The 26,996-nt window shown below is 49.9% G+C and overlaps 1 protein-coding gene across 1 annotated transcript in view; it reads left to right on the plus strand.

Annotated features, from left to right (window-relative positions):
- Positions 1 to 26,996, plus strand: part of CLPB (ClpB family mitochondrial disaggregase) — a gene marked incomplete at its 5' end in the record, with an annotated part of 91,671 nt that overhangs the window by 9,938 nt on the left and 54,737 nt on the right. The window contains 2 exons of the mRNA XM_082014507.1: positions 10,022 to 10,147; positions 21,960 to 22,063. Coding sequence (XP_081870633.1) covers positions 10,022 to 10,147; positions 21,960 to 22,063 — 230 coding nt within the window. The remainder of the gene's footprint in view (positions 1 to 10,021; positions 10,148 to 21,959; positions 22,064 to 26,996) is intronic.

Consider the following 26,996-nt stretch of genomic DNA (forward strand, 5'->3'; position numbering starts at 1 on the left):
CTGCAGCAAGATGGGATTTGGCCCAGCCTGGGCTGCCGGTAACGGCAGGGTGACACCTGATGAAGAGTCCTGATCCCAACGGCAAGAACACCCCGCTCTTCCCAGTCAGGGGAGGATGGTCCTGGTCCGTCACCAGCCACGCTGTCCCCTGCTTCTAGTCCTGTGATAGCATGACGGCTTGCCCTGCTGTCACAGAGGTTTGCTGCCACCCACGGGGTGCTCCAGGGGTCTTCAGTCCCCCCTTAAGTTATAAATTCAGTCGCAGAAACGCTGATGTGGGCTGTACTCCGGCGCATATGGCATGCGTGGGGTGTGTGCCGGCAGGCCAGACTTCTTCCCCCGCCATGAAAATACCTCTGGCCCAGGGCGCAGGCCATCACGCTGTTTTGGCCCGCTAGTGGGAAAAGACCAAACATGAGGCTGTGGTCAGCTGCAGGAGACTGAGCTGAAGAGGTCCATGGGCTGTGTTAGCTGCTGCACTCGCTGGACTGTGGAGTTGTGGCGGTGATTTGCTTTTGAATCTGTACCTGGCATGGCGGGGAGGTGTGCTGGAGAGCAAGGCTGCTCTTCAGGGCAGCTGTGAGCCCTTTCTGCGCTGGGGCACGTCTGATGTGGCAGGACCTGGACAGTCCTCCCAGCTAGACCAGAGCAGTATTTGTCCTTGTCTTGTATGCCTTTTACGCCTTTTTATGTTTAAATGGCTAGGAGGTGCTGAGATAAGCTGCTAGGGCCACAATAGATCTGTGGAGACCTATCTGTTTCTAGGTAAAACATGGTGCTCCTGAACGTTGCATTTGTCTCCCTTTCAGTTCTCTCCAGCGCAAGGGGTGGGCTAGGAGTTCAGCAGCACCTTCTCTTTGCTTCCTGTATAAAGGACTCAGAAACTGCGTATGAAATCACAGACGGGGCAAAAAAATCCCTCTGTAGTGAATCAGGCTTCAGTTACCAGCTTGGAACAACACGCTCCTCAGCCCAGGGACGGATTTTTGAAAGCCCCTTGTCTGCAATGAGCCCAAATCGGAGCTCAACATGAGCTGTTTGCATCAGAGCTTCCTGGAGCTCAGCCCTGTTGGTGGATTTTTCTCTCTGGACCTGGCAGCCTGAGCCCCAAGCAGAAAGTTGTGCCTGCAGCTGGGAGACCATCGGATCACGGGAAGGACCCGCGTGGAGTGTGTGGGCCTTTACAGGAGCAGATACCTCATCTCGTACCTGTGAGAGCACCTTCCTGTCTCAGAATATTTAGCAGTACTGTGAATATCACACATGAGGCCTTACGCTCGAGGGACGCCCGAATGCTTTGTAGGGTAAATGCTGGGGTCACGTCAACGGCTACCGAAGCATGACTGCCTCTGGCCACCAGCCAGACGTTTCCTTATTTTCTGTCCTAAACAGCTGTGAAATGTCTTCAGCAGTGGCAGTGAGGGAGGATCGGAGACAGGATTGGAAGGTTATTTATAATTACATTTATTTCCACTGCTACACGCTTTATACTTTGCTGTCTGTTTGCCCTCGCCAGGCCTATATTTGTTAGTATAGATCTGAGTTAATGGACACCTGGGTTTTTTAGGATAAACAGATGTTTTTCCTTTAAATGTCCCCTTTAATCTTTCCTCCTAATGCGTGGACCAAATTATACAGCACTTTGTTTCAGTGGAAGTTTTTGACTGGTTATTGAGTTTGATTTGGCACGTGGCCTCAGGGACTTGGAGCAGATACAGCAGCCCAGATTTCTTCATGTTGGCTATGAAATATTGGAGGAGGCTTGCAGGCGCTGTGCTTTCCCATACTGGATAGCTCAGAAACTGCAGGAGACAACCTTCTCCAGGCAGCGCTGCAGAGCAGGTTTCCCAACAGGGCAGTGGGGACTGAGAAGACAGGAAACGAAGTGGGAACTTCGGCCGTCGCTGCTCGATTTCTCACTGGTTTCGCAGGACTGTTTTGCTTTAACTCTTCCTCTGTAGTGACGTTTTTTCATGCTTATTGTTGTATTTTGTCCTCCCAGGACTGATGGTGTTTGCACACTGAGTCATAAGACCAATCTCTTTGCAGTCGGCGTCGATCCAGCCAGCCGCAAGAGACAGAAGATCTCATGCCTCTTTCCAGAACAGCTTTAAACCCTTTACTGTGCCCAAAAACCCTCTCTCTGGAAGCTGATACCGACTCATCTGGCACGGCTGGATGTGTGGAATACATCTGGTAACCATCACAGAGTTAAATTCCAGTTAATGTAGGTGTTTATCACTCTGGCAGCAGCGGGGCTGAGTGCAGGGTAGCCTCCGGGTGAGGGAGACAGCCGAGCAGCTCTGGGTTTGGAGGAGAGGTGGCGGCAGCGCCAGGAAGGGCGGTCGGCTGGCGTGGAAGTGGCCTGTACAACCACGAGGAATGGGGACGAAGGGGAGCAATTATTCCGCTTCCCTCACAGCTCAGGAGCCAAGGAGCACCTGGGGAGATGTCCAGGCAGCAGGTTTAAAACAAATGCCAATTGCTTTCTTACGCAGCACAAACCAAAACTCATGGGATGCTAGGGAGCCTGAAACTCAAGTTGAGATTCGTGCAGAGTAAGCCTAGCACTCCCCTGTTCCCCGGGCAGTAGCGGCAGGCAGGGTGTCTACGTCCCCGTCCTTTTCGCCCTCTTTCAGCCTGCTTTGAAAAGCAAAATCTACTCGTAGTGCTGGAGCATCTCGCAGGCGATGTAGGCATGGGACAAAGACCAGCATCTCGCTGTGTGTCTGTATCAGTCTCTTCGTGTTCGCGTTGTGCCTCTTCGGTTTTCCGCACCACGTGTGTTCTCGCCTGCGGTGCTTTCGCCCACCCTCTGTGCCCGCGGACAACCCCGCTCTCATCTGGGAGCTCGGTTTCCGATCTGAAACTCAGACTTATAAGAGCTGCCCTCTGATTTTGGAAATTTATTTCCATGTCCTGTTCATGCTGTCTGGGTTAGGGGCACGGCCCCCTCCGGGACCCCGGTGTCCTGGGAGCAGCCTGCCTGCCTTGGGAGCTGCGGAGGAAACGCTGCTCCCCTCCTCATCCCTTCCCTTCCTGAGCCTTGTTTGAACCTTCCACACCGACCCTGCCCGGCATCGTGTGGGTTCGTGTGTTTTCACAAAGCACCGTGGTGCGTTACTGGCCCTGAGGTGACCATGAAGGGGTTGAGAAGCAGACGTGAGCTATCGTGAGGAAGATGGCAGCAAGATCAAAGGCTTTTCAGCCGCTCGGCTCATTCTCCGGAGTGGGCAGATCCTTTCCCTGGCCTCTAACAGGGGGATTGTGCTTTCATGTTCAGGGATATTGTTGGGTTTGGATGTTTTTCTTCCCTCCCTCTTCTGCAAAGCAGAGGGCAAGTCCCAAGAGGGTGAGCACGTCTGAGGGTGTCCCCCACCCCTGCAGTTAAACAGTGACATATTGGGGAAGGGGTGGGGGAAGTGTTTAAGTGGCCGAGAGAAACAGAAGCTATTGTTGTTGCAAAAGTTCAAGTTTCCAGCTTCCTCTTCCTCCACCTGTCAGGAGGGAGCGCTGGGCATGCTGCCAGCACTGAGCACAAACTCAAACATGCCCTCTGGGCTCGGCTGTGAGCACGGTGTCACCGAGTTAGTCACCCAGAACCCCGGCAGCGGGGTGAATAGGAGGCACATCTGTCCGGGGGCAGCGGGGGGAGAAGGCTCCTCGCCGCAGCCGACTCGGGCTCTTTCTCTCTTCTGGGTGGATCAAAGTGCTGAAGCTTTGGGAGCTGCCGTCTCGAGGTAAAATAGGGCGTACGCACAAAGTGGTGGGTGCCGCTCTCCCCAGGCTCCTCCGGAAAATTCCAGAGCAGCCGGTGATGTTCTGCCGGCCAGGCCCTGGGCTCCTCCAGAGCCTCTGCTTATTTCCAGAGAAATCCTCAATTCTGCCAGGTGCCTCCATTGCTGCCCTGGGAGCCAAGGCTCTGTCTGTCGAAGCCTGGGACCGGGAGCCGTCGCTGCTCTCTAACCATTAGAAACCTGTCAGGAAAATCCGTTCATGCAGCATACGCCGTCTGTCTGGAGAAGCGGCTGAGCTTTCCGCCCCAAAAGTCTAAAAAAGAAAAAAAGTTTTTTTCTGAAATCCTTAAAATACAAACACCACCAAACAGAAAAAGCACCCGCTCTTTATCAGGGTTCTTCTAGTGACAGGGTCTTGGTGGCACTGCTGCAGCTGAGGACCAGTTTGTCTTTTGAAAAACACTGAAAATGGTGCTAATAGACCTATATGGGCATGAGAAACTGCTTAGGAGGTAAGGGTGAGTGTCCTGGATCTTATTTGGTTAAACTGTGGATAAACATCCTAAACATTGATCAGAGGATTTTATTTAATTAAAAAATACTCCTGCTGGTAAATACATTTGGCTGTCTAGGATCTGAGCAGTGGTCGTCGCTTTATCGATTGTCATATCACTAAATCAAGCAGGGAAAAAACTAATGAGCAGCTTGAAGACCCTGAACATAAAGTTCAGTTGTCTAGAAAATCTGTTAAGTTGCTGAGCATCTTGCAATGATTTGAAAAAAAAATCCAGCTTCTAAATGAAATGTCAATGCATATTATGCTAGATGACGTGATGCTCGTACTTCTCGCACTAGGCTGGGTCATGTGGCGTTGCAGATGCTTGCGATTATCTGGATTCCTGAATGAAAAACTACTTGATTAATTCTAATCTCTTAGCTCCGAGCTTGTAATCGAATCCTGCAGCAGAGGCTCCAGCATCCTTCCTGTTGGATGCAGTGTGTTTTAACAGGTTTGGCTGCTGGACTAGGGTCTTATTTCATTATTTTTTAATCTAAGAATGAAGATAATTCATTGTTCATTATGCCCTTCCAGTACCTCTGTAGAGAAAAAAAGACTTGCTAAAAAGTAGTTTTCAGTGGCTCCAGAGTGCTCTAAGTGAACGTTGCTGTCCTGTCCTCTGTCTCACGAGGAGATGCTAAAGTGTTTAGCTGCAGTTCCCATTCGTGAGAAAACAAATGTTAAAATTCACGACATATGGAAATAAACCCAAGCGTTTGTGAGTTAATAAACCCAGTGGCTGGTGGAAGGTTGGTCAGACCAGGACGGTCTGCTGCTTTAATGTTAAATCATATTAAGACCTTGGTCAAGTGCAGATGGGGCTGATACTCTGTGAATTACACTAATTACCCCCGGTTGAAGGTGTTAGTAAGTGGTAGGTGTTGGGCTGTGAGGTTTTAGCTGTCGGGCAAAAGTTCCCAGCCCGAAGGGGCAAGGCTGCCTTAGTCCCTGCTCAGCTGACGCCTTCGTGCCTCCGGAGGCTTCATGTCTGGATTCCCCCTGCCCCTCCCACGTTCCCTGTCAGGCTTCCTCTCCACTCCAGTAATATTTTCCTTTCTTTCATTCGCTGGGTTTTATGTGGCTGTTGGACTGTCAAGCTGCCACGCTGTAGAAAGGGGGTGAGGTGGAAGTTACTGCCCTCAATGGCCAAGTAAATAAAATGAAATTCAGAAATAACTTGTAGATGTCCTTCTGTGCCACTCTAAGAGGAGAGTGGAAGGTGCCTGCGCATCATGATGGCTAGGAAAGGATTTTGCAAAGCACCTGGGCTGGGCCGGAGGGGAGACAGTAAGATCTCAGGACATCATGACTTCTTGACCAGCAGGTCGAGAGAGGTTATCCTGCCCCTCTATACTCTGCCCTGGTGAGGCCTCATCTGGAGTATTGGGTCCAGTTCTGGGCTCCCCAGTTCAAGAGAGAAGGGGACTTTGGGAGAGTCCAACGGAGGGCTATGAGAATGATTAAGGGACTGGAACATCTCTCGTGTGAGGAAAGGCTGAGAGACCTGGGGCTGTTCAGTCTGGAGAAGAGAAGGCTGAGAGGGGACCTTATCAATGTCTATCAATATGTGTAGGGCGGCTGTCAGGAGGATGGAGCCAGTCTCTTTTCAGTAGTGCCCAGTGACAGGACAAGGGGCCATGGGCACAAACTGCCCAAAGTTCCACCTCAACATGAGGAAAAACTTCTTTACTGTGAGGGTGACGGAGCCCTGGAACAGGCTGCCCAGAGAGGCTGTGGAGTCTCCTTCTCTGGACACCTTCCAAACCCGACTGGACACGTTCCTGTGCAACCTGCCCTGCGTGACCCTGCCTTGGCAGGGGGGTTGGACCCGGTGATCTTCAGAAGTCCCTTTCCAACAAGAGGAAATGGCCTCAAGTTGTGCCAGGGGAGGTTTAGATTGGATATGGAGAAAAATTTCTTCACCGAGAGGGTGATCAAGCATTGGACCAGGCTGCCCAGGGAGGTGGTGGAGTCGCCATCTCTGGAAGTGTTCAAAAAACGTGTGGATGTGGTGCTTCAGGACATGGTTTAGGGGACATGGTGGCGTTGGGTTAATGGTTGGACTTGATGATCTTGAAGGTCCTTTTCAACCTTAGTGATTCTGTGATTCCGTGATTCTGTAACCCCCACCATTCTGTGATTCCGTGATCTCAGCGTAGGTCTGGGCTTGGCCTCCCGGCCACACCGGTACAGGTGGATATGGCTCCTCATGGGTTCTGGGGGAGCTGGGGCTGAAGCTGGTCCCTGCAGTGGCAGCAAGCGAGTGGCTTTTCATCTGAAGGAGCAGCTTGCTGTGCCTGCGCGGAGGACGCGGCGCACGCCGCGGCACAGATGGAGCTGCGGTGTGGATTTCTCCCGCAGGCAGCGTCCCTCCAAGCAAGAGCAGGTAATTGCTGTGACCAGCGGTGGCCGTGGGTCCGAGTCAGACTTGCTCGTCTCTCTGTTGTGAGTGCAAACACTCTCCGTATGCATAGCTGTTACAGGAGCCGATCTCTAAAGATAGCAATCTGCCCCGAGTACGGGCTGCCATCATCTGTGTACCTAGGCATGTCCTACGTGACAGGGACGGGAAAGCTTTGTGGCTGCACATGGATATTTCTCCTTTAAGCAATCTGCTGTCTGGGAGTGCTCTTCAGGCAGCAGAGCTGGCAGCACGCTCTTACCATTTGCTTTCGGTGATTTGGTACTGGAAGAAGGAGAAAGCATCAGGACGTGGTCCTGTGCAGCGCCTCGGACTGTGGATTGCAGGACCATTTGATAATGCAGCAACCTGCCCGGAGTTAGCGATGTGCAGACCTGGGGGGCACGGATCTAATAAGGATTCTGCACAAAAATTTTTCTTCTGCTACTGTGTAGTATCAAGTATCAAACTTTTCTGGAGCAAGGACCTATTGTTTACCTGCTAAATAGTTCATTATCATTAAGCTTTTAATTGTAACCCTGGTAAAGAGAACATAAATCTTCTGTTGGTGCTGTGGGTCATTTACAGAGGTCGTGGCCTTCAGAACCACAGTTGGGAGCTATGAATAAAGGCTACGAGTTACTATTCTATTTTTTTAGCTATTGGATCTCGGTCCAAGTGCCTGATGAGCAGTTCAGAGCATCCAGTACCAGGGCAGCAGCGCTGGCTACCCCTCCTGTCAAATAAGGATGGTCACATTACCCACCTGTACCCGTTATCTACAACTTGCACCTCCACTTGAGTCGCAAGGGCTACCAACATGCTTCTACGTAGAGCCTGGCTGAAGCTGGCTGCCTGCTGTCTCTTATGCCCCCACAGTCTCAATCTAATAGGGCACAAAGCTCAACTGGAGTGGGATGCAGATAATTTTAGACCTAATTCGGATTAAACCTGGCTAGTCTCTCAGGTCAGCGGGGAGAACTGTGTTCAGCTATGTTCAAGACATGGGCCAACACTTAGGCATTGGTATTGCTGGTTGGAAATAACTTTAGGATTATATGAGTTTAGGATTATATGATTATATTTCACAGAATCACTAGGTTGGAAAGGACCTTCAAGATCATCAAGTCCAACCATTAATCCAGCGCCACCATGTCCCCTAAACCATGTCCTGAAGCGCCACATCCACACATTTTTTGAACACGTCCAGAGATGGTGACTCCACCACCTCCCTGGGCAGCCTGTTCCAATGCCTGACCACCCTCTCAGTGAAGAAATTTTTCCTCATATCCAATCTAAACCTCCCCTGGCACAACTTGAGGCCATTTTCTCTCGTCCTATCACTAGTTAGTTGGGAGAAGAGACCAACACCCACCTCACCACAACCCCCTTTCAGGTAGTTGTGGAGAGCGATAAGGTCTCCCCTCAGCCTCCTCTTCTCCAGACTGAACACCCCCAGTTCTCTCAGCCGCTCCTCATAACACTTGTGCTCCAGCCCCCTCACCAGCTCTGTTGCCCTTCTCTGGACTCGCTCCAGCACCTCAACATCCGGAGGTCAGGCTGACAGGCCTGTAGTTCCCAGGATCCTCCTTCTGGCCTTTCTTGTAGATGGGCGTCACACTGGCAAGCCTCCAGTCTTCTGGGACCTCCCCTGTTAACCAGGACTGCTGATAAATGATGGAGAGTGGCTTGGCAAGCTCCTTCGCCAGCTCTCTCAGTACTCTCAGGTGGATCCCATCAGGCCCCATAGACTTGTGGGTGTCCAGGTGACTTAACAGGTCCTTAACTGCTTCCTCCTGGATTATGGGCGGGTTATTGTGCTCTCCACCCCCATCTTCCAGCTCAGGGGGCTGAATACCCTGCGCATACCTGGTCTGGCTGCTAAAGACTGGGGCAAAGAAGGCATTAAGTACCTCAGCCTTGTCCTCGTCCTTGGAGACAATGTTCCCCGCCATATCCAGTAGGGGATGGAGATTCTCCTTGCCTCTCTTTTTGCTGTTAATGTATTTGTAGAAGCATTTTTTCTTATCCTTTATGACTGTGGCCAGACTGAGCTCTAGCTGGGCTTTTGCCTTTCTAATTTTGTCCCTGCTTGACCGAACGAGATCCTTGTACTCTTCGTGAGTTGCCTGCCCCTTCTTCCAGAGGTGGTAAACTCTCCTTTTTCTCCTGAAAATGTTCCTTGGGATAAGTTTTTAGTGAAACCGCTGTGAGCACTTTTGACCAGGTGGAGGAAGGTTTGCAGAGACCTTGCGTACAGCGAGGGTGGTGCTCGGCTAGCGTTTGTGCTTTCCTCTGTGTTTGTTCCAACTGTAGCAAAAGGAATATGGTGCATTTAGCTCCTTTTCACTAATTCTCTCCCAGCGCTCTGTATTAACAGTCTGACAGAGCTACCACCACAGCAGGCTGAGGGCAATTAATTTGGAAAGGGTGGCCAAATTACGACGCGTACCTAAGTCCTAACGAAGTGGTCTGACTTTTTCAGCGCATGCGAGCAGCCACAGCTGCCATCGACTTGCTTATCCGTGGGTCTGGGGGGATTTTAAATACTTCAAGCGTGGTGCTCGCATGTGTGCAACGTGGCTCGTGTTTTCATTTGCGTCTCTCGCAGCACAGAGTTCAATGGCAGCTCTTCCCTGTTACGCCTGGGTGTGAAGGGTGTGCTGTGCAGTAATGGCCCCACAGAGAGAACGGCACTTTCTTAGAGTCGGAAGAATATAAAAGTAAAAGCCAGCAGAAGCCATGTAGGAGCAAAGTTGCTAAAAGGTTCCAGGGAGGGATTAGGGAAACAGTGCAAAGGCTGAGAAAATTTTGCAGAAAAAGCACCAAGAGTGATTTGATGCCTCGTATTTTGGGGGTTTGTCTTGTTTGTTCTCATGTCATGCAAGAAAACTGCAAAATATCTCCTGTTGACGTGGGCTTTGGAGATCTGCTGAGCTTTTTCTGAAACGCTAGTGGTTGCACTGAAGATCCAAACCTGTCATCAGATTGTAGGTTAATCAGCTTTGCTCTCCATCACGCTGCTTGTTGGTTCTTCGGGCATTAGACTGAATAGAAGAAAGGAAGAAAAAGTAAAGAAAACAACAGGGTTGCCATTGCACCACTTGAGAGGACCGTGCTTGTTATCACCTACCAGTTCATTTCAGTTGTTAGCCGGTGAGAAACTGGATTGAATCAGCTTGTCCTGTTGGGACTTCTAGGCTGCACTGGAGCAGGTGCCTGCGAAGTAAAATACTCCACTTTCCACCATTAGCTCCAGTCTGCTCGGGACACCTTCACACCTTCACTGCGTCTTTTTCCTGAACGTGTCTCTCTTCTGTCCAGGTTGTTGCTGGAAGGCACAGATGTGAACGCGAGGCACAAGCTTGGCTGGACTGCTCTCATGGTGGCAGCTATCAGCAGAAACTCCAGGTACGTTTGTCTCAGTGTTCACCGTCATGTAGTGGGTAAGTCACTTCACAGCTGCCCTGTCTTTTTGGAAAGTCATGCTGAGCTCCACAGAGAGTTTCCATGAAGTTTGGGCTGGTTTGGGATAGGTTGTCAAGCGAAACCCGAGGAAGCTTTTCACTCCTTCTTTGCCTGGTGCGTTACGTGACAGATCGAGGTGGGCTGCTCTGCAATCCCGGAGGGGTGACTGCTGAATTGGCAGTGCCATCCCACAGCAGCACTCAAACTTGGGCCTCTGATGAGTCCATAACCTTGGGACATCATTGTGGTAGGTATCTAACACCCCAGCCTCAGAAATAGCTCCCGTAAGAGCTGCCGCGTCCCTCCTAGCCTGTGGGGCCATCGCTGAGTCTTTCATGCAAGGCCTTTATGAAGCAAAAAGGCTGAATGCTGTGCCCTCCCTCTTTAGTTCCCATGATGATCGCTGTGGCTTCTTGTAACCTTTTAAAGATACTCTTAAATATATTCAGTCTACAACTAAATTCAATTAGTTTTTTATTTAAGGAAAAAAGAGAAAAAGAAATCCAATTTTGAAAAACGTGGGACAGACGGGAGAATGAGCTTTGATGTTACAACCTCTCAGGGATGCTTTACTTAGTCACAAGTTCATAAGCAAAAAAACCTAATTACTTGGGAAAACACAGGATTAAAGCAGTGCACAAAGGCTGAATATCCGCTCTCGGGCGACACGATTCGAATCCATGTGCCGAGTTCGTGTGTGGTGCAAACTTTGATGTGTGCTATGACAAGCTGAAAGTCGTGACCTCCTCGGGGAGCTCCTTAAGATGGGCACAGAGGCGGGGGCTTGGGACTGTTTGTTTAACTTTGATGTCCGAGCAGCAACGGGACCCGTTGTTTGCCCATCCGCAGAGGGACGGGCTTTGGAGCCTCCCACCTTTGCCAGTGGACAATGGTCAGCGATGGAGTGTGACGACTGTTGACCATTCCAAGTGACTGGTGGACCAGAACAGGGCTTCCCGAGCTGCAAAGGCTAAGAGGAGGCAGAGAGAAAGGCTGCTCATGGTACAATAATTACCTAAAATCAGGTAGAAATGTTAATGAAAACATCTAGGCGGTAAAAAGCGTTCAGCACCTGGGCTGGTCCTTTGTTATAGACTGGCAGAGCGATAACGACGGTGTGTCTTATTTGGGTACCTGGCAAAAAAAAAACCTTTTGGCTGTGTTGGGTGAACTGTGTTTATTTTTCCCACATTTTTGATGAATACTGACTTTAATTGAAAATTAAGAAGTCCTTGAATATCTGAAGCTTGGTAGGACTTGTCTCCAACAATATAGTGGAAGAGTAATTAGATACTTCATGGAGGCAAACATAAATGCCAGACAGACTTGCTCCTGGGGTAACAACTCTGTTGATACCGCTGAGGTTGTGCCAGGCATGTTTTTGGCCCTTCGTACCGTTTCTAGCTTTGTGATACCCGCAGTGGGGTCTTGCTGCTGGCTGGGAAATGTACTGAGCTGGAACATGACAGGCCGAGTGTCTGAAACTCCCTACAAATCGTTTGCTTGCAGACGTAGCCCACAGGGTGACCTTTTTAACCCGAACCCAGCAGAACTGGGCGTTGTGTGTGCAGTCGGCTGTGGAAGGGGAAAAGGCAGAGCATGGGGAGCTGATGGCTTTGACTCGGCGGCACGGATTTGCCTGTGGAATTGTAAACGTTTGTTAGCTTTTCCCTTCCAAATGCAGAGTGCCTGCTGGTTTTCTGGATCTCTTGCGATCCTTTTACATACATTAGACTGGACATAAGGAAGACGTTTTTCACGATGAGGGTGGTGAAACCCTGGCCCAGGTTGCCCAGAGAGGTGGTGGATGCCCCATCCCTGGAAACATCCCAGGTCAGGCTGGACGGGGCTCTGAGCAACCTGCTCGAGTTGGGGATGTCCCTGCTCATGGCAGGGGGTTGGACTAGATGGCCTTGAAAGGTCCCTTCCCACCCAACCCCTTCTGGGATTCTGCGATTCCATGATTCTATGATTGGGTAGGAACCAGTCTGAATATGACTTACTCTGCTTTGCAGTAGGATGCAGGATTATGTTTTTTTTAGAGTGTGGTCCCTCTGTAAAGAGTGATGATCTAAAATTGTTTTTTCCAGCCGCAGCAGCTGATTCGGTGCATTATAAGTTGTTACGACTTTCGGCTCTTAATCAGTCAAACAGCCTCTGGGGGAGGTGAGCGGGAGGTAGCGGGTGGCTCGGAGGTGGGCACCGTGCCGCCAGCTGAGCAAGAATCTGCACGTATCGTTAGCCTGCAGCAAGAACAGGGTCGTTTGATTTTGCTTGTCCTGCTTGCTCTGTCACCACTTACTTTTTTAAGGTTGCTGATACCTGCACAAGTTACTCAGTGTGGCTTTAGGAGCCTGTGATGGTGGTAGCTGGAATGAGTGTTTTCAGCTTAGAACTGCTAAGGAAAAGTAAGCCTTCAGCCCCAAATTGCTGTCTTCCCAAAGTCGTTTTTCAGAGGAGAACTATGTTTTCAGTCTCTGCTGTGCTGCTGGAGATTTCTGTGACCTGTCCTTTAGCTTTGTAATGTTTCCCAATTTTCACAGCCCTCACTCTTCCAATTAGACGGCTACAGTCCATATGCTTAATTTAATTTCAGAGGCACTGCATTAAGGATTTGTGTCAGCTGCCATCAGCGACAAGATGAAATCCCCTGTGCCGGCAGGGAAGTTTGGGGTCTGTCTTCTCTTTTTACAACAAAACAGTGATCATTCTCTTCCTCTTGAAAATGTCCTGTATCCAAAACATGGCAAGCCACTAAGAAGTGTTCTGGTACGTTCCTACTGATAGGTTTCAAAGGGGAGACTGGTGCATAGCTGGGAAGGAGCGGGGTCACGGCGTCACGTCACGCCTTTCTCAAGGGCTCCCAAAGTCTCCTACTCCAGGTGGATTCAGCTTCGTAGCGCCCTGCGAGCCGGGAGAGGCACTGGCGCTGGCTCCAGGTGCGCAGGCGTTTCTTTCCCAATGCCTGTGCTCCAGGGGATCGCTCCTCCGCAGGCGGGGAGTGCTTCCAGTCCTCGGTGGCATCTTCCCCTGCGGAGCATCCTGCTCTGAAATGCTGATGCGCAGCGGGCAGCGTGACCGCGGCTTAGCTTTGGCACCTCTCAGCCGGCGTGGCTTGTGATCTAGCGGAGAGGGACCCGGCTGCCGGGACGCCTGGGATGCTCTGGTCTCTGCCCAGCAGCTTGGAGGAGTTATTTCTTTTTTCTAGTGTCCCTTATGCTCTGGGTCTGTCTTTGCATGCTCTCCCTTGCACTACAAGTACCCAGGGCCCCAGCACACGGTGCCAGCACGTTAAGCCCCCAAATATTGCCGTGACGATAGTTACAAAAGTCCAGATACTTCAGGCTGGTGTCTGATTTTGGTGTCTGTGTTTTAAAAACACTTCATTAAGGTAATTTAGACGATCTAAAAATATTGTTGAAAGAATTGTGTTCCTTTTATTTATTCTTTTAATTAGCTTATTACCTTGTTTCAGACCTTTCCTGAAGTGTGGATAGATTCATTCGTGGTTCTTTTTTTTTGTGAGGGGGAGTCCAGGTCCAAATTCCTGGGCTCTCTGATAATACAGGTTGTAATTGGATTGTGGGCTAAAGACAGATCAGCTGTGACCACGTTTACATGAGCAAAGGGAGGTTTTACGCTGCAATTCCCATTGCTGGGGGAATTTACCACAGCTGTAACACGGCTGATGAGGCGATGATGCTAGCTTTAGTCTAAGCAGAACAACATACAATTCCCAGTTTATGTCATTTCAATGCTGTGTCATACCTGTGCATTTCTGTTAAGGCCTGAAGAGTAACGCAGGTGAGTGGGTGTGCACGTACACACACCCACGTTCCACCTTACTTTTCACTTACGTTTTTCAGCTGGAGGGACTCTTAGTCTGTTTTATTTTTAGTCTTTGTGAAAGCCTATTGCTCTTCTGGATTTCAAGACCTGCTTTAAAGTGGTTTCTTAATTCTTCTGGAAAGACATCAGTTTTAAAAGGGAGGATTTATGGTCTATATGAAAAACACTGCTAGGGGCTTCTTTCCCTTGGCTGCACCTGCTAGCTTTGCACATTTAACATATTTATAGTAATTAAGCTTTAATTAAATGCTTACTGAGAGCTTTGTGGGTTTTGTGCTTTTGTTAAAATAAGCAACAAAGCTATCATAAATTAAAAACCAAAGCAGCTCGGGCCTTGGCAGCCTAAGTGTCTATGCATTTGCAGTGTAGTGACCTTTTCTGCATACAGGTACTCTGTTTTTCATTGTTTCAGTGACAATAAAATGACAGTGAAATACTGAGTCATCCTCTCAGCCCCTTACAAGATGGAGCACTGGTTGTGTGGAAAGGGAAACTGAGGCACAGAGCAGCATGGAAACTCTAAGTCCCAGTGGGATGAGTTGGAGTAGTTATAAAGCAATGGCACCTGGTTCTGCATCCGTTCCTTATCACAGAATCGCATCATGGTTTGGGTGGGAAGGGACCTCTCAAGGCCATCTAGTCCAACCCCCTGCCATGAGCAGGGACATCCCCAACTCGAGCAGGTTGCTCAGAGCCCCGTCCAGCCTGACCTGGGATGTTTCCAGGGATGGGACATCCACCACCTCTCTGGGCAACCTGGGCCAGGGTTTCAGCACCCTCAGTGTGAAACGTTTCTGCCGTAGATCTAGTCTGAATCTGCCCTCTTTGAGTTTAAAACCGTTACCCCTTGTCCTATCGCAACAGGCCCTGCTAACAAGCCTGTCCCCATCTTTCTCCTCAGCCCCTCTCAGCCCTGGCAGCTGCACTAAGGTCTCCCCGGAGCCTTCTCTGCTCCAGGCTGAGCCCCCCCAGCTCTCCCAGCCTGTCCTCCCAGCAGAGCTGTTCCAGCCCTTGGAGCGTTGCTGGGGCCTCCTCTGGCCCCGCTCCAGCAGGTCCATGTCTCTCCTGTGCCGAGGGCTCCAGAGCTGGACGCAGCACTGCAGGGGGGTCTCCCAGAGCGGGGCAGAGGGGCAGAATCCCCTCCCTTGCCCTGCTGGCCACGTGGCTTTGGGGGCAGCCCAGGACATGGTTGCCCTTCTGGGCTGCGGGTGCACATTAACGGCTCCTGTCCAGCTTTTCATCCACCAGGACCCCCAAGTCCTTCTCCATGGGGCTGCTCTCCATCCCTTCACCCCCAGCCTGTGCTGATACCGGTGATTGCCCCAACCCAGGTGCAGGACCCTGCCCTTGGCCTTGTTGACCCTCCTGAGGTTCACGCGGGCCCATTCCTCGACTTTGTCCAGGTTCCTCTGGATGGCATCCCGTCCCTCAGGCATGTCAACCGCACCACTCAGCTTGGTGTCATCTGTAAACTTGCTGAGGGTGCCCTCGATCCCACTGTCTATGTCATTGAAGAAGGTATTAAAGAGTACTGGTCCCCATATGGACCCCTGAGGGACACCGCTCATCACCAGTCTCCACGTGGACATTGAGCCATTGACCACTACCCTCTGGGTGCAACCGTCCAACCGATTCCTCATCTACGCAACAGTCCACCCATCAAATCCATCTCTCTCCAGTTTAGAGAGAAAGTTGTTGTGGGGGACCTTGTCAAAGGCCTTACAGAAGTCCAGACAGACAACATCGGTAGCTCTTCTCTTGTCCACTCATGTGGTCACTCCATCCTAGAAGGCCACTAGGTTGGTCAGGCAGGACTTGCCCTTGGTGATGCCAAGCTGGCTGTCTTGAATCACCTTCCTGCCCTCCATGTGCCTCAGCATAGCTTCTGGGAGGATCCGCTCCATGACCTTCCCAGGCACAGAGGGGAGGCTGACGGGTTGGCAGTTCCCAGGGTCCTCCCACGCTGCAGCTGGGTCTCGGTGTCGCAGCGAGGTCTCTGTTTGCTGGGACAGAGACACGTGCGGCTCTGGGGAGGGGGATGTGGGTGAGGGTGATGGGCACATGGCTGCTTGCTTTAGGTCAATTTGTGTGTGTTTTCTCAGGTTTCCCAGTTAATCCTCTTCTTTCCAGCTTCCTTTTTGTTCTTTACTAATACATAGCTGCCGTACTTCTGTCCATCTTCCTTCCTGCTTTTTTCCCACACCCGTCTTGTTTTACACATAAAGGAGTCCTTCGTTCCCACCCCAAATGCCATGAGGAGCTGTGCATGGATCTCAGCTGGACCCTCGGAAGCCAGGAGGAGGGACAAGAGCAGAGTGCAGCTCCACCTAAAGGGTTCTTTATTTGAATGGGTGCTTTCTCTTGGAAGCTTGTCCCTGTCTCCCCTCACCCATGGGCGTTCTTCTGTGCAGACTGCTTCACGTTCTCTTAGAGAGGAGGGGACAACCTCAGTGCCCTATGCTGGTCAGCATTCCTTCTGTGTGCTTTTAAACAAGTCCTGCTTGTTCATCCAGCTCATGATATAAGCACCTCCCAGGCATACCTGTTCTTGTTTCATCAGGGGCTTTAGCCTCTGATTCCTCTCAGCTGTTCCCCATGTAATCTCCTCTTCTTCATTTTCTTTTCACGTCTTTGCCTTCTTGCACACTCTTTCTCCTTGTCCCTCCATCTTCAGGTCTGGATCTCTTTGCCTTTCCTTCCCTTTGCTTCTCAAAACCTTCCTGCTGGGAATGACCAATGACAAGTAACTCCTCCTGTGCCTCAGCTCTCCTTTTCCTTCTCTTTCTATGCAGATGGAAAGAGCTGTGGGTCAGAGGCTCTCACGTGGAACCAGAACCAGCGGTGTTTGGCCCAGCGTGGTCCTGTCCCTTCCCTTGCCCTCTTCCTCCTCCTGCAGCCCGCTCTCCTCCAACCCTGCTTAAGGACGGGAATCGGGACGTCTCTCGCTCTCTGCCTTGGTGTAGATTGCTGGGACATGTGCCTCTTCCACACGTACCTAGACTTTGGGCTTTGAAGGTGCTGTATAGATGTTTTATATTGGCAATAACAGTGCATCATGCATAGTAATATTCTAGTGGGTATGTTCTAAGACTTATAGTGAAGGGTGACCTATCTGGAGCTATTTTCTGTCTATAGGCAATGACATGATTAACTGGCGCAGTCTTATTACCTATATTAGGTACATACATCTGTTCCGTCTGATTTTTTTTCCACTGCTCTCACTTCAGGCAACTCGTTCAGAGCTGTCTGCAGCAGAGCTGGAGACTTATCTGGGTGCCTTTGGAAGCACGTATGGCCCATAGCGTTGCCTGTCAAAGAGCTGAGGAGTCGAACGTGGTTTTCAGCCGTGATGACAGCACATTTTGAGGACTTGATCGTACAAACTGGGGCATTGCCTTTCAATTGCCTTTCATTGCCTCTGCCCCGATGAGCTTTACAGAGAGTTAAGGTATAGCCACGCAAGCAATCTTCTTTGTGTCCATGCAGGACCTGTGGCTTCTGCCAAAGCGTGGGGCAGCCACATATCAAAACCCATCAAGGCTCTTGCATTGTGCTGATAACTCACAGTCATGGGGATCACTGGACTTCTAGGTTCACCAACCCCAGCTGCCGGTGCATTGGTCCAGGCGCAGTGCCTCTCCTGACACAGCCCCAGTCACATCCAGCGATCTCGTCATTGATTTCCCCACCCCCTGTATTGTATGTATGTATTTATTTATTTAACAATTTGTTGGTCCAGCCATTAAAAGCAGAAAGCACTTTCTCCGATCGATTGAACTGCCCGGTGAACTTCAGTAAAGCAATGCCCTCTGAGTCATCACCAGGGTCAATTTAGATTTATATTCACGCTGATGAATAGGCTCTGCCTCTAATCTAATGAAAACTTGATCAGCAAATTAAAACTCGGCTTGTTGAGGCTGTTGAGCACAGGTGAGTTATGGAGGGAAGCCTGCCTTCCTGGACCAGCTCAAGCCTGCCGTCGGCATCCCTCTCCCTCTAGGTATCTGGTGCGGAGCGTTGTTCTGCCCCAACACCCGGCAGCAAGAGGAAGAAAACAGGAGCTCTGTGGGCCAGAGAATGCTCCATTTAAACCCCACCTATTTATTAATAACTAATAGTGGAGCTAGTGTAGAATAGAAAGATGCCTTCTGCCTTCTCTAGCACCTTCACCAGAGCTTCCTTAATTGACCCGCACAACTGCTTTATGAATTGGGAGGCAGTTACACCTCTTCTCCCTGGAAACCTGAGATTTTTACTCACAGGCTGCATTGCTAGACCCTGCTTTGTGACTGTCATCTGCTCTTGCAAGTCCCTTGCTTATTCCAATGACATTCACAGGCTTTACGCTGATGAGCGCAGTTACTCTGTATTTTGATGGTGCCCTTACCTTTCCTAAAGGCTAATTTGCTTGAATGTCCCATTACCTGCAAATTGGATAGGTACAATCAATATTCGTGATTCCAAGAATGTCTGGCTGGTGCAGCAGTGCCTGGAGGGGACGACACGTCCCAAAAGCAGGAGGTTAGATTGAAACATGATTGGAGAGGGGGGCTGAATGTGCAACGCGTTGTTATTAGACCACTGAGTCCTTCCTGTTTATGGAGCTGGATCACAGCCCGAAATGGGGCCAGGCTTTTGGAACACAGATTTTGCCAGTAAGAGATGATATCCATGCTTATTAAACTGGAGCCTCCCAGCTATCTTAAGAGCTAAGGAGATGTTTCTTATTACTGGGGGGAAATGGTGTAGACCTAATACTGGAGTCGAGGGATCTCTTTGGTGTTGACAGCCTTGAGGATGGGGTCCAAGAAGGGAGGTTTGGCCATATAAGAACTTGTACTTCTAAGGACTTGAAAGACCAGAAAGGCCCAGCTTTCTGGTGTAGATGCTGGAAGCCCTGATGCAAGAATCACAACAAGTCAGCTGCTGGGGCAGGATAATCAAAGGCTTAATTGAGGCACATTACACAATTGATGGCTTCTGTTCAGTAGCTAGATGTCCATCTCTAGAAGCACAGAGATCATCAACACAGATCCCATAGGGGCCCACGGTCCTCCATCCTCTACCTCCTGCTTTCCATAGGGACTGCCTCTTCGCGACGTCTCATGCAGTTCTCTTGGCCACTGGGCTGACCACAGTAGCACCAAGTACTGGAGATGCAGGATGTCTCCAGAGGAATCCAGCACTGCATCTTCTAGAAGAATTTTGCACAGGTCAGTGACCTGTGCTAGAGCTTCCCTGGGTAGAAAGCCCGGCTGTGGCACCTTTACTTCTCCTGTTTCATAGACCTGGACAGATGGCACACCTCCTGTCCAGCACTGCCAGCCAGGCACCAAAAGTAGGATTGACAGGCTTCCTACCTAATGACCTACCTAATGACCTTGGGCTGGTGGGCTTTGACTATAGCGGTTCTGGACAGCCTGGCTGCGCACTTGGGCTCGCGTGGCTTTACTTGCGGCCAGACTTCTCTTTTGCTGTGGCCAGAGAAGTCAGTGGTAAGGGTCATGCAGCACCCCTTTATATGAGGCAACACATTGGACTTGTGAAGTAGAGGTGAATCTGGAGCTAGGCATGCTGAAAAGCCCTTGCTAGAGGTGCTCAAGGACTTTTAGGACAGGTTTGCACCCCGTGCCTTGCTGATTCTCCTAACGTGGTCCAAAAGGACTTACAGGCTCGTTGTGTGGCTGGAGAGATGGCACTCCTACATAAGATGTCCTCCTTGATGAGGCCTTTAGGAGCAATGTAGCAGGGCAGTGTAGGCGCACCTTTTCTGAACATGGAGGGGGAGATTTGCATCAGTGTCTTTTCCCTGGCAGCAAATTGTCTCTTCTGAGAGGACTGAGGATAAGACAGGAAGGTTATGTCTCGCTGGGATGATGGTGATGATAGTAGATGATCTCACACACTGACCCTTGCACCAAGACCAAAACTGCTGAACCAACTGAAAGAAAATTCGGGCTAGTTTGAGGGATTTGAGTGGTAGAGGGTGAGCACATCTATGGTGGGAGGCTTCTTAGGGCTTCACGTCCCCCATTGCTGATGTCTGAAAGTAGGTGAGGTGATCCCCCCTCCTTAGCGCCAGTCCTAAACCATCAGATATCTAATTTGATCATGGGTGTGCGACTCAAATCATTCAAGAAAATCTTCAGTGTAACGTGCTCCTGCCTACATTGAAATTGTGGAAGATCATAGTTGGTAGCTGCTCTTTGAGCAGTAAGATCCAGTGCATCTCAGCCTAAATATTTTAGAACTAAGGGCATTGGTAAAATACAGATTTAAATGAACTCTGTATGCTCACACGGGCGATGGCGGGAGGTTATCCTGGCTTCCAGCCTGGTGCTTTACTCGCCAGAAGTAACTTTGTACGTGATGAAGAGGGTACCAGTGCCAGTAAAGAGCTGGCCTCTGTTGTACCGTATTCAAAGAATAAAATAACCACCTTTTATTCTGCTAATGCATTTATGGGGTAAATGGGAGAGGAGCTTAAGTTAAATTCTAAATGCGACTTGACAAGACACAGCCTGCAGATGCATGTCAGTCAGTCTGCGGTGCACATCGCTGTCAGCCCGTGAGCCATGTCACCAGTGATGAATGCTAACTAACGAGTTACTGTCTAGTTGTCATGGAAAGCTTGAACCCTGGAAAAAAATTAAGAATTAACTGGCTTCAAGCTGCTTTCAGAGGTGGTGAGAAATCTAATTCTTGCCTGATGATTGTTGGGTTTGGAAGCAGAGATGGAGGACTTCCACACCAAAGCTGCCCAGCCTGTACGTCTCATGTTTATCTGTCCTCCTGCAGAGTGTTGATAACTTTACAGGTCTGGAGACTGAAAGCCTCAATCCCAGCACATAGTAGAGCTGTAGTATGGGATGTCCTGCTGTGTTGCCATGTCCTAGGAGAACCTGCCTTGCTGGTGGGCCCTGCAGCTACAATATAAAATAATGGGGAAATACGCTACAAATTCAGAGATTAAATCTTTCAGAGGTCCTGGCAGCTGCTGGGCTGGTTGCAGATGATCTGGTTGTCTTCGGTGGTGGTCTCATACAAATTGTCTGGTTCTCAGAGACAGGGATTTGCCTGAACTTCATGCAGCAGTCTAATGCTTTTCTTCCAGAACCCCATGTAATTAATGCAGTTGAAATGTATTTTTGAAATGCTGAGGTCAGTGCTTCATCTTGTGAGGGCAGAAAGAGGCAAAGAACGACCAGCTGTCTCTCTGAGCCGATGTGGGGGCAAGAGATGCCTTTTCCAGGGTGGCTTCCACTAGCTGCATCGATGTAGAGGGACCGCTCGAGTGAACGCTGTAAGTTGTAGGGCAGAAACCTCGGGAGTCAATAGGGCCCTCCCAGCCCCTGCCTTTTGCCGTGCTTCATACTGAAATGCTATGCACTTATTGTCGCGGTAGGACGGTGCCTTTATTAAAGGGGGCTTAGGCGGTCTAGAGGTCGCATCCCCAAAGCAGAAGTAACAGCACAACTTCGTTTTGCTTCCCTTAACCTGAAGAGCGTTGCAAGAATCTTCCTTTTTGCAGGGGCAGGGATGGCCTTGGAGCTGAGATCCGGCTCTGGCTGTGCATTTACTGCAGCTGGGGACAGTTTCCAGCACTGATCCAGACCTACAAAGTTATGGGGACGAAACAGATTCCCATGGTGGGCTGGGAATGTGACCCATGCCAAGACCGTGTTCTGTGCAGGTCTTCTTGGGAGGGCTGTGTCCCCTACAGGGTCACCCTTGCCTCGGGTACCTCCCACATCTAACTGGTTTCAGAATATGCTGGTGTGGCTGTATTTGTTGAAATGTTCGATTACGGCTGTTGATTTCACTTTCCTTCACTAGCTGGGAGTGTTTGAGGAGGGCTTTGTGGGCACTGTCTCCCTTCTCAGTCTCTGAAGGACTTTAATTACTCATGTTCTAGCTCTGCCTTATTTTTTCTAATTTGTAACAGTGTGGTGAAGATCCTGCTCGCAGCTAATGCAGATCCAAACCTTGGAGATGATTTCAGCAGCGTGTATGAGACTGCCAAGCAAAAAGGCCTCCATTCTTTAGAAGGTAATATTGATTGTGTGCAACTACCTGCATTTGCTTTTCAGGTCCCAAAATTTTGTTTCCTGGCTTTGAAATGGAAATTTCAGGGTTTTTTTTAGAGCTAGCTTCAGCTTCCATTTAAAGACAGAGTAACTGATGGTACGTGGGTGAGTGTACGCTTGAAGATGAGAGAAAACATTATGTAGATGTTTATGAGAAGCAATCCTTCAATGTCCTAGAGGTAACCTGGGTTTATATAGCCAGAAACATAACACAAAGTTGTAGATTGGGAATGTCATCCCACTGACCCATGTGTAGCCACTTGGTGGGGAAGGAGAAGGGTTCAAGGCAGTGTATTCCACCTGTAGCCTGACTCTAGCTCTTATAAGTAGATATAAAATGAAGAAAGACTTGTCCAATTGAAATAAAGCTGAATGATGTAACTGCTTGCAAATGCTGCGGCTGGTTTTTGGCCAGGTGTTAATGCTAGCATTCAGCCCTTGAAGTCTTCACAGGAAAACAAGGAAGTTTTCTGCAGCGTCATTCCATCTTGTTGTGATTTTTCTTGGCAGATGTCTCAAGTTCCAGTCTCACCCTAACATTATCCCTATTGCTGGGTTGTTAATGCAGACTTAGAATCGTGAAATCACGGAACGGTTTGGGTTGGAAGGGACCTTTCAAGGCCATCTAGTCCAACCCTCTGCCACGAGCAGGGATATCTTCAACTAGAGCAGGTTGCTCAGAGACCTTCTCCGTTTATTCAGACCAATATAAATTTCCCAGACTGTTTCCACTTGTTGTGATGAAAAATGGTAGTTAAATTTTCTTGGGTTTGTGATGATCGATGGAATGTCTGGGTTCTCAGCGCCCAGCATTGCTTCAAAGAGGCCAGCTGCACATTTCAAGGGTGCTTCTGGTCCCCAGGCTCACAGCTCCCAGGCTGGCAGGAGCGCTGGCAGGACGTGGCCCTGCTGAAATGTCCCCGGCTGTTGCCTTCCCCATTCCAGAAGCCTCTTCCTCATCTGAGCGCTGCGCTGACCTGCCGGCCTCGGCTCTGAGCTGGCAGACCACGGTACGCGTCCCAGCCGTCCCCAGCACCCTGCCAGAGCTCAGCCAGCTGCTGGGACTGGCGCTGCCGGGGGCTGCCGCATCCACAGCGGCTGCGTCTGGGTGCTCTGACCTGCTCCTTTGACGTTAAACCTTTTCCTAGCTGCTGTAAGGAGGAGACCGGAGGAAGCCACAAACAGAGGCTCTGCGCTGCACCGTTTGCAGAGCCAAACTCACACGGTGACATTATCCATTGGTCTGTCTGTGCTTTTCGCCTCACCGCTAAGAGCTGAAAGCTGTATAAAGTCTAACGAAGGTGTGATATTTGAACCTTTGATAAAACACAGGTTGGATTAAGAAGGTGAATCAGTGAGGGGACAGTTTTGACAGGGCGTTATTTTATTTTTAAAAGCTCTCCGCTCTCACCCCTCACTGTAACCCACCCGTGCAATAGACCTGCTCCTTGATGGAAGTGAGAACACGCATATATCAGATCGCTGTAGCAGTGAATGCAAAATGTATGAAACAACATTAAAAAATGAACAATGGAATGCCAATACATAATGCATGTACATAGACTTTATTTAAGACAAAGTATATCAACCAGTAAAGTTAATTGTTTTTGTCTGCATTCATCCCTCTATAATGTTATATATTTTTGGAGTGAAGAAAAGATAAGGCCACTCAGTAAGAAGTTGCATTAATTCTTTGGTTGACATGTTTTATTAAAAAGAATAAATTCAGTTGCATTTTTAAAAAGAGGGGGAGAGAGAGAAACTGCCTTTGTTTTTTACTTTTTTTTACCCATTTACATATTTCGTGTATAAATATTTTTTCATAAAAACATCCAAATCGAGAGGGTATGCTCCACAAACACTGCACAAAATATATTACAGACATTTATATGGATGGCAGGAAGGGAGACAGAGGGCTGAAAATTTCCAGGCACCCAGTGATTGATGGTAGACGAGGCTTCCCCTGACGCTTTATTGAGTTTCCGATGATTATCTCTCTCTGAGACATTTTTTACAGATGACGGCCGAGCTGTCACAACGGACCATGGGGGAAAAAACCCAACAATAATAACACTTTAATCTCTTTACTGCACTGCTCCCTAGTATCTCAGATTCATCTTCCCTGACGCACGCAGTTCATTATCCTGCTCCTCCCTGGGTAGGAAATGACGACAAATAAATAAATATACATACTCACCCTGTATGCTTGGAGAAAAGACCCAGGAAAGGAAAGGAGCCAGGGCATTAATTGATCTTCCTGGAGGTACTGCGGTTCATTAGCAGAGATGCTGGGCTAGGACGGCATCAGGTATTCATCACAGTGTTTTTCGCTTCTGAACTTTTCAAAGCTTCTGAAATTCTGTCGGTAGCTCTTAGGAGGGAACGTGGGGACTGCGCTGCAGGGGATCCACCGTCCGGCTCCGCTTGCTTTGCTGCGACAAGGTACTAGGTGCTCCGAGCCCTTTCAAGTTCTCGAGGGCAAGGTCCCCGAACGTGGGCTTCCTGAGTTTTGGTTATGTAGCCATTCACCAAGGAGCTGGACGCACCTCCCGGAGCAGAATTTGGCCCCCCAGTTGGGTGGCGATCATTCGACAGGAGGTGGCACGTGCCAGCCCCAGCGTCACTTGGGCTGCCCGGTGGGGCTGTGTGCTTGTGCACCTTCCGCACCTCCCAGAGCTGGGGAGAAGGGTCGTGGCCGGGCCTGGCCCTGCTGCCCGTCCCCCCCAGCGGAGTGAGAGGTGCGTTAGTCGCCGTCAGCTCTGGAGTGGGTGTGACAGCCTCTCTTTCCTCAAAAACCAGACAGAAAGTGCAGTAGCTGACAAAACCTGCAGCCCGGAGTGATAGCCTCTCCTTGTTGATTAAAAGAGCCAGGGAAGGTGGTGAATGCTGAAATGAGAGAGGGATCTCTGTCCTCCCTTCAGACAGGAGAGCAGTGTTCATATCGGATTCCTGACTATGCAACACTTGACCTCTTTGGTGGCCTGTCCGTCTGGCCAGGCCTTAGATCAGGCTTCTCTCTGGTGTGCTCTCAGGACTGACGTTGTGAAGATGCTATCTCGGCTCCCGTAAGTCTCCCTTCCTGGCTAATCAGCAGCCTGGTACTGTTATTTCCTTCAATACCTAAAAAGAGCCAACCTTCTTTCCACTCTTCGCTTTTGCTGATGACTAGAGCGAAGGGATTAAAACCCAGGAGTTTTCCTGAAGCCTGACCCTTAGATCAGCTGCAGAAGAGTGTCGGTGCTGCAGACCCTTCCTGCGGACCCATGCAGGGTGCTGGGGGCCTGGGTGCTGGAGCCCGGCCCAGACACCCGGGGTGGTTTGCTGGAGACTCCCAGAATTAGGAGTTTGCTTGAAAGCCAGGTGGTGGTGGGTACTCTCCAGCGTTCTCTCCGGTCACAGCTTCCCTTCTGCTGGCTGAAGTTGCCACTGCCTTGTATCGGGAGAGGTATCGGGAGAGAGTTTTTCCTGGCTTGGGAGAATATTCCCTCCCAGGTGCTCGTAGAAACAGCATCGAAGAACAGGTCTTTGGTTAGCAGCAGAGTAGCAGCAGTGGAGGCTTTTTCACCTCTCCCACTGCGTGTCTGAGTCTAAGCTTACGTGCCGGTGCGGTAAGAGCTCGGCCACGTCTGTTAGCCACGGTGCATTGCCCGCCCGTTAGCTGGGTTTGGGTACGAAACTGCCTCTTCGCCAGCTCCTGCCCGCGTGTTGTGGAAAGGGACAGGTCTAGCAGAGCCGGGCTTGGAGCTGGTGTGGTGCTGGCTCCCCTGCGGAGAGCCTTCGCCTCTGTACTTCAGTTTGATTGAATGCGTTCCCTGATCTTCAGCTTTGCGGTCCAAGCTCCGATTTTGCACCTGATCGGGAAGATCTAGCGTTTCAGTGTGTCTATCTCAGCACACAGTCCTTCTCCCGTCCTCCTGGGAATGTCTTGGCCCAGCTTTGCTCTGTCCTGCAAGCACAAGTCGTGGGGCTTTCCCTTTCGCAGGCTACCCACGTGTGTTGGCATTCAGTAGAACAGAGCTCAAGGGAAGAAAAAATTAGAATTAATCAGCTTTAGAAAGCATCAGTTTCTGTTCAAAGAGACATCACAATTTCTAGGTCTGATTTCACAAAACCTGCCAGGGCTCGGTCTAATTGCATTTGCTCGGGGGATTCCAGGCTTTCCAGTGAGCTCTAAAATGTCTTACTATGAATTATTCCCATCCCAGTGGTGTCGAGGAATACACCTCACGGGGCACACTGTGGCTGAGCAAACACAGGGTAAAAACTCAAAGTCCCAAAGAACAGCTGGTTTCAACACGAAACCAAAGATGACAAGGGGATAGATATGGACAGGAGCAGAACTGGGCTGAGTATCATGCTCTGCAGCACTTTAACCCATATTACTTTCCAGTTAACAAAGGAAGTATTTTTAGAAGAGTTCCTGCCTTTAAATAGCTACTTCTTGACGTTTCTGGGAAGTGTGGAGTAGAGGAGGCAGCTCCTGGTGGAGATGAGCGCAGGAGCAACCGGAGCGATGTGACAAGGGCAGCTTAGCGTGACGCTGAGGAGATACACAGGCATTCCCAGCTGACTGCTGTCCCCATGACCTGTAGCACTGGTCCCTCAGCCACTCCGGCTCTTTTCTCTTGGATATGCCTTGTAGGTTTTGGTGCTTTGTGCTTCCAGCCTTAAGTAGGTGCAGTCTGCTGGGATTGTGTTTTGGCTGGGGGAGGAAGGTGGTGTGGAGGAAGCGTTGAGTGGTTCTGGTTCTCTGGCCCTTCTGGACAGTAAAAGGGAAAAAAAAAAAGGCAGAAGTCTCTGTTTCGCTTGCTCGTGTTGAATCCTGAGTTCCCTTTGAAGGTGCAAAGGGTCTGTGGTTGGAATAAGGCTGAGAGGTCTTCTCTTGGGCTTTCTCC

This window comes from Phaethon aethereus (genome assembly GCF_964289735.1).
Source record: "Phaethon aethereus genome assembly, chromosome: 1".
NCBI classification, from domain to species: domain Eukaryota; kingdom Metazoa; phylum Chordata; class Aves; order Phaethontiformes; family Phaethontidae; genus Phaethon; species Phaethon aethereus.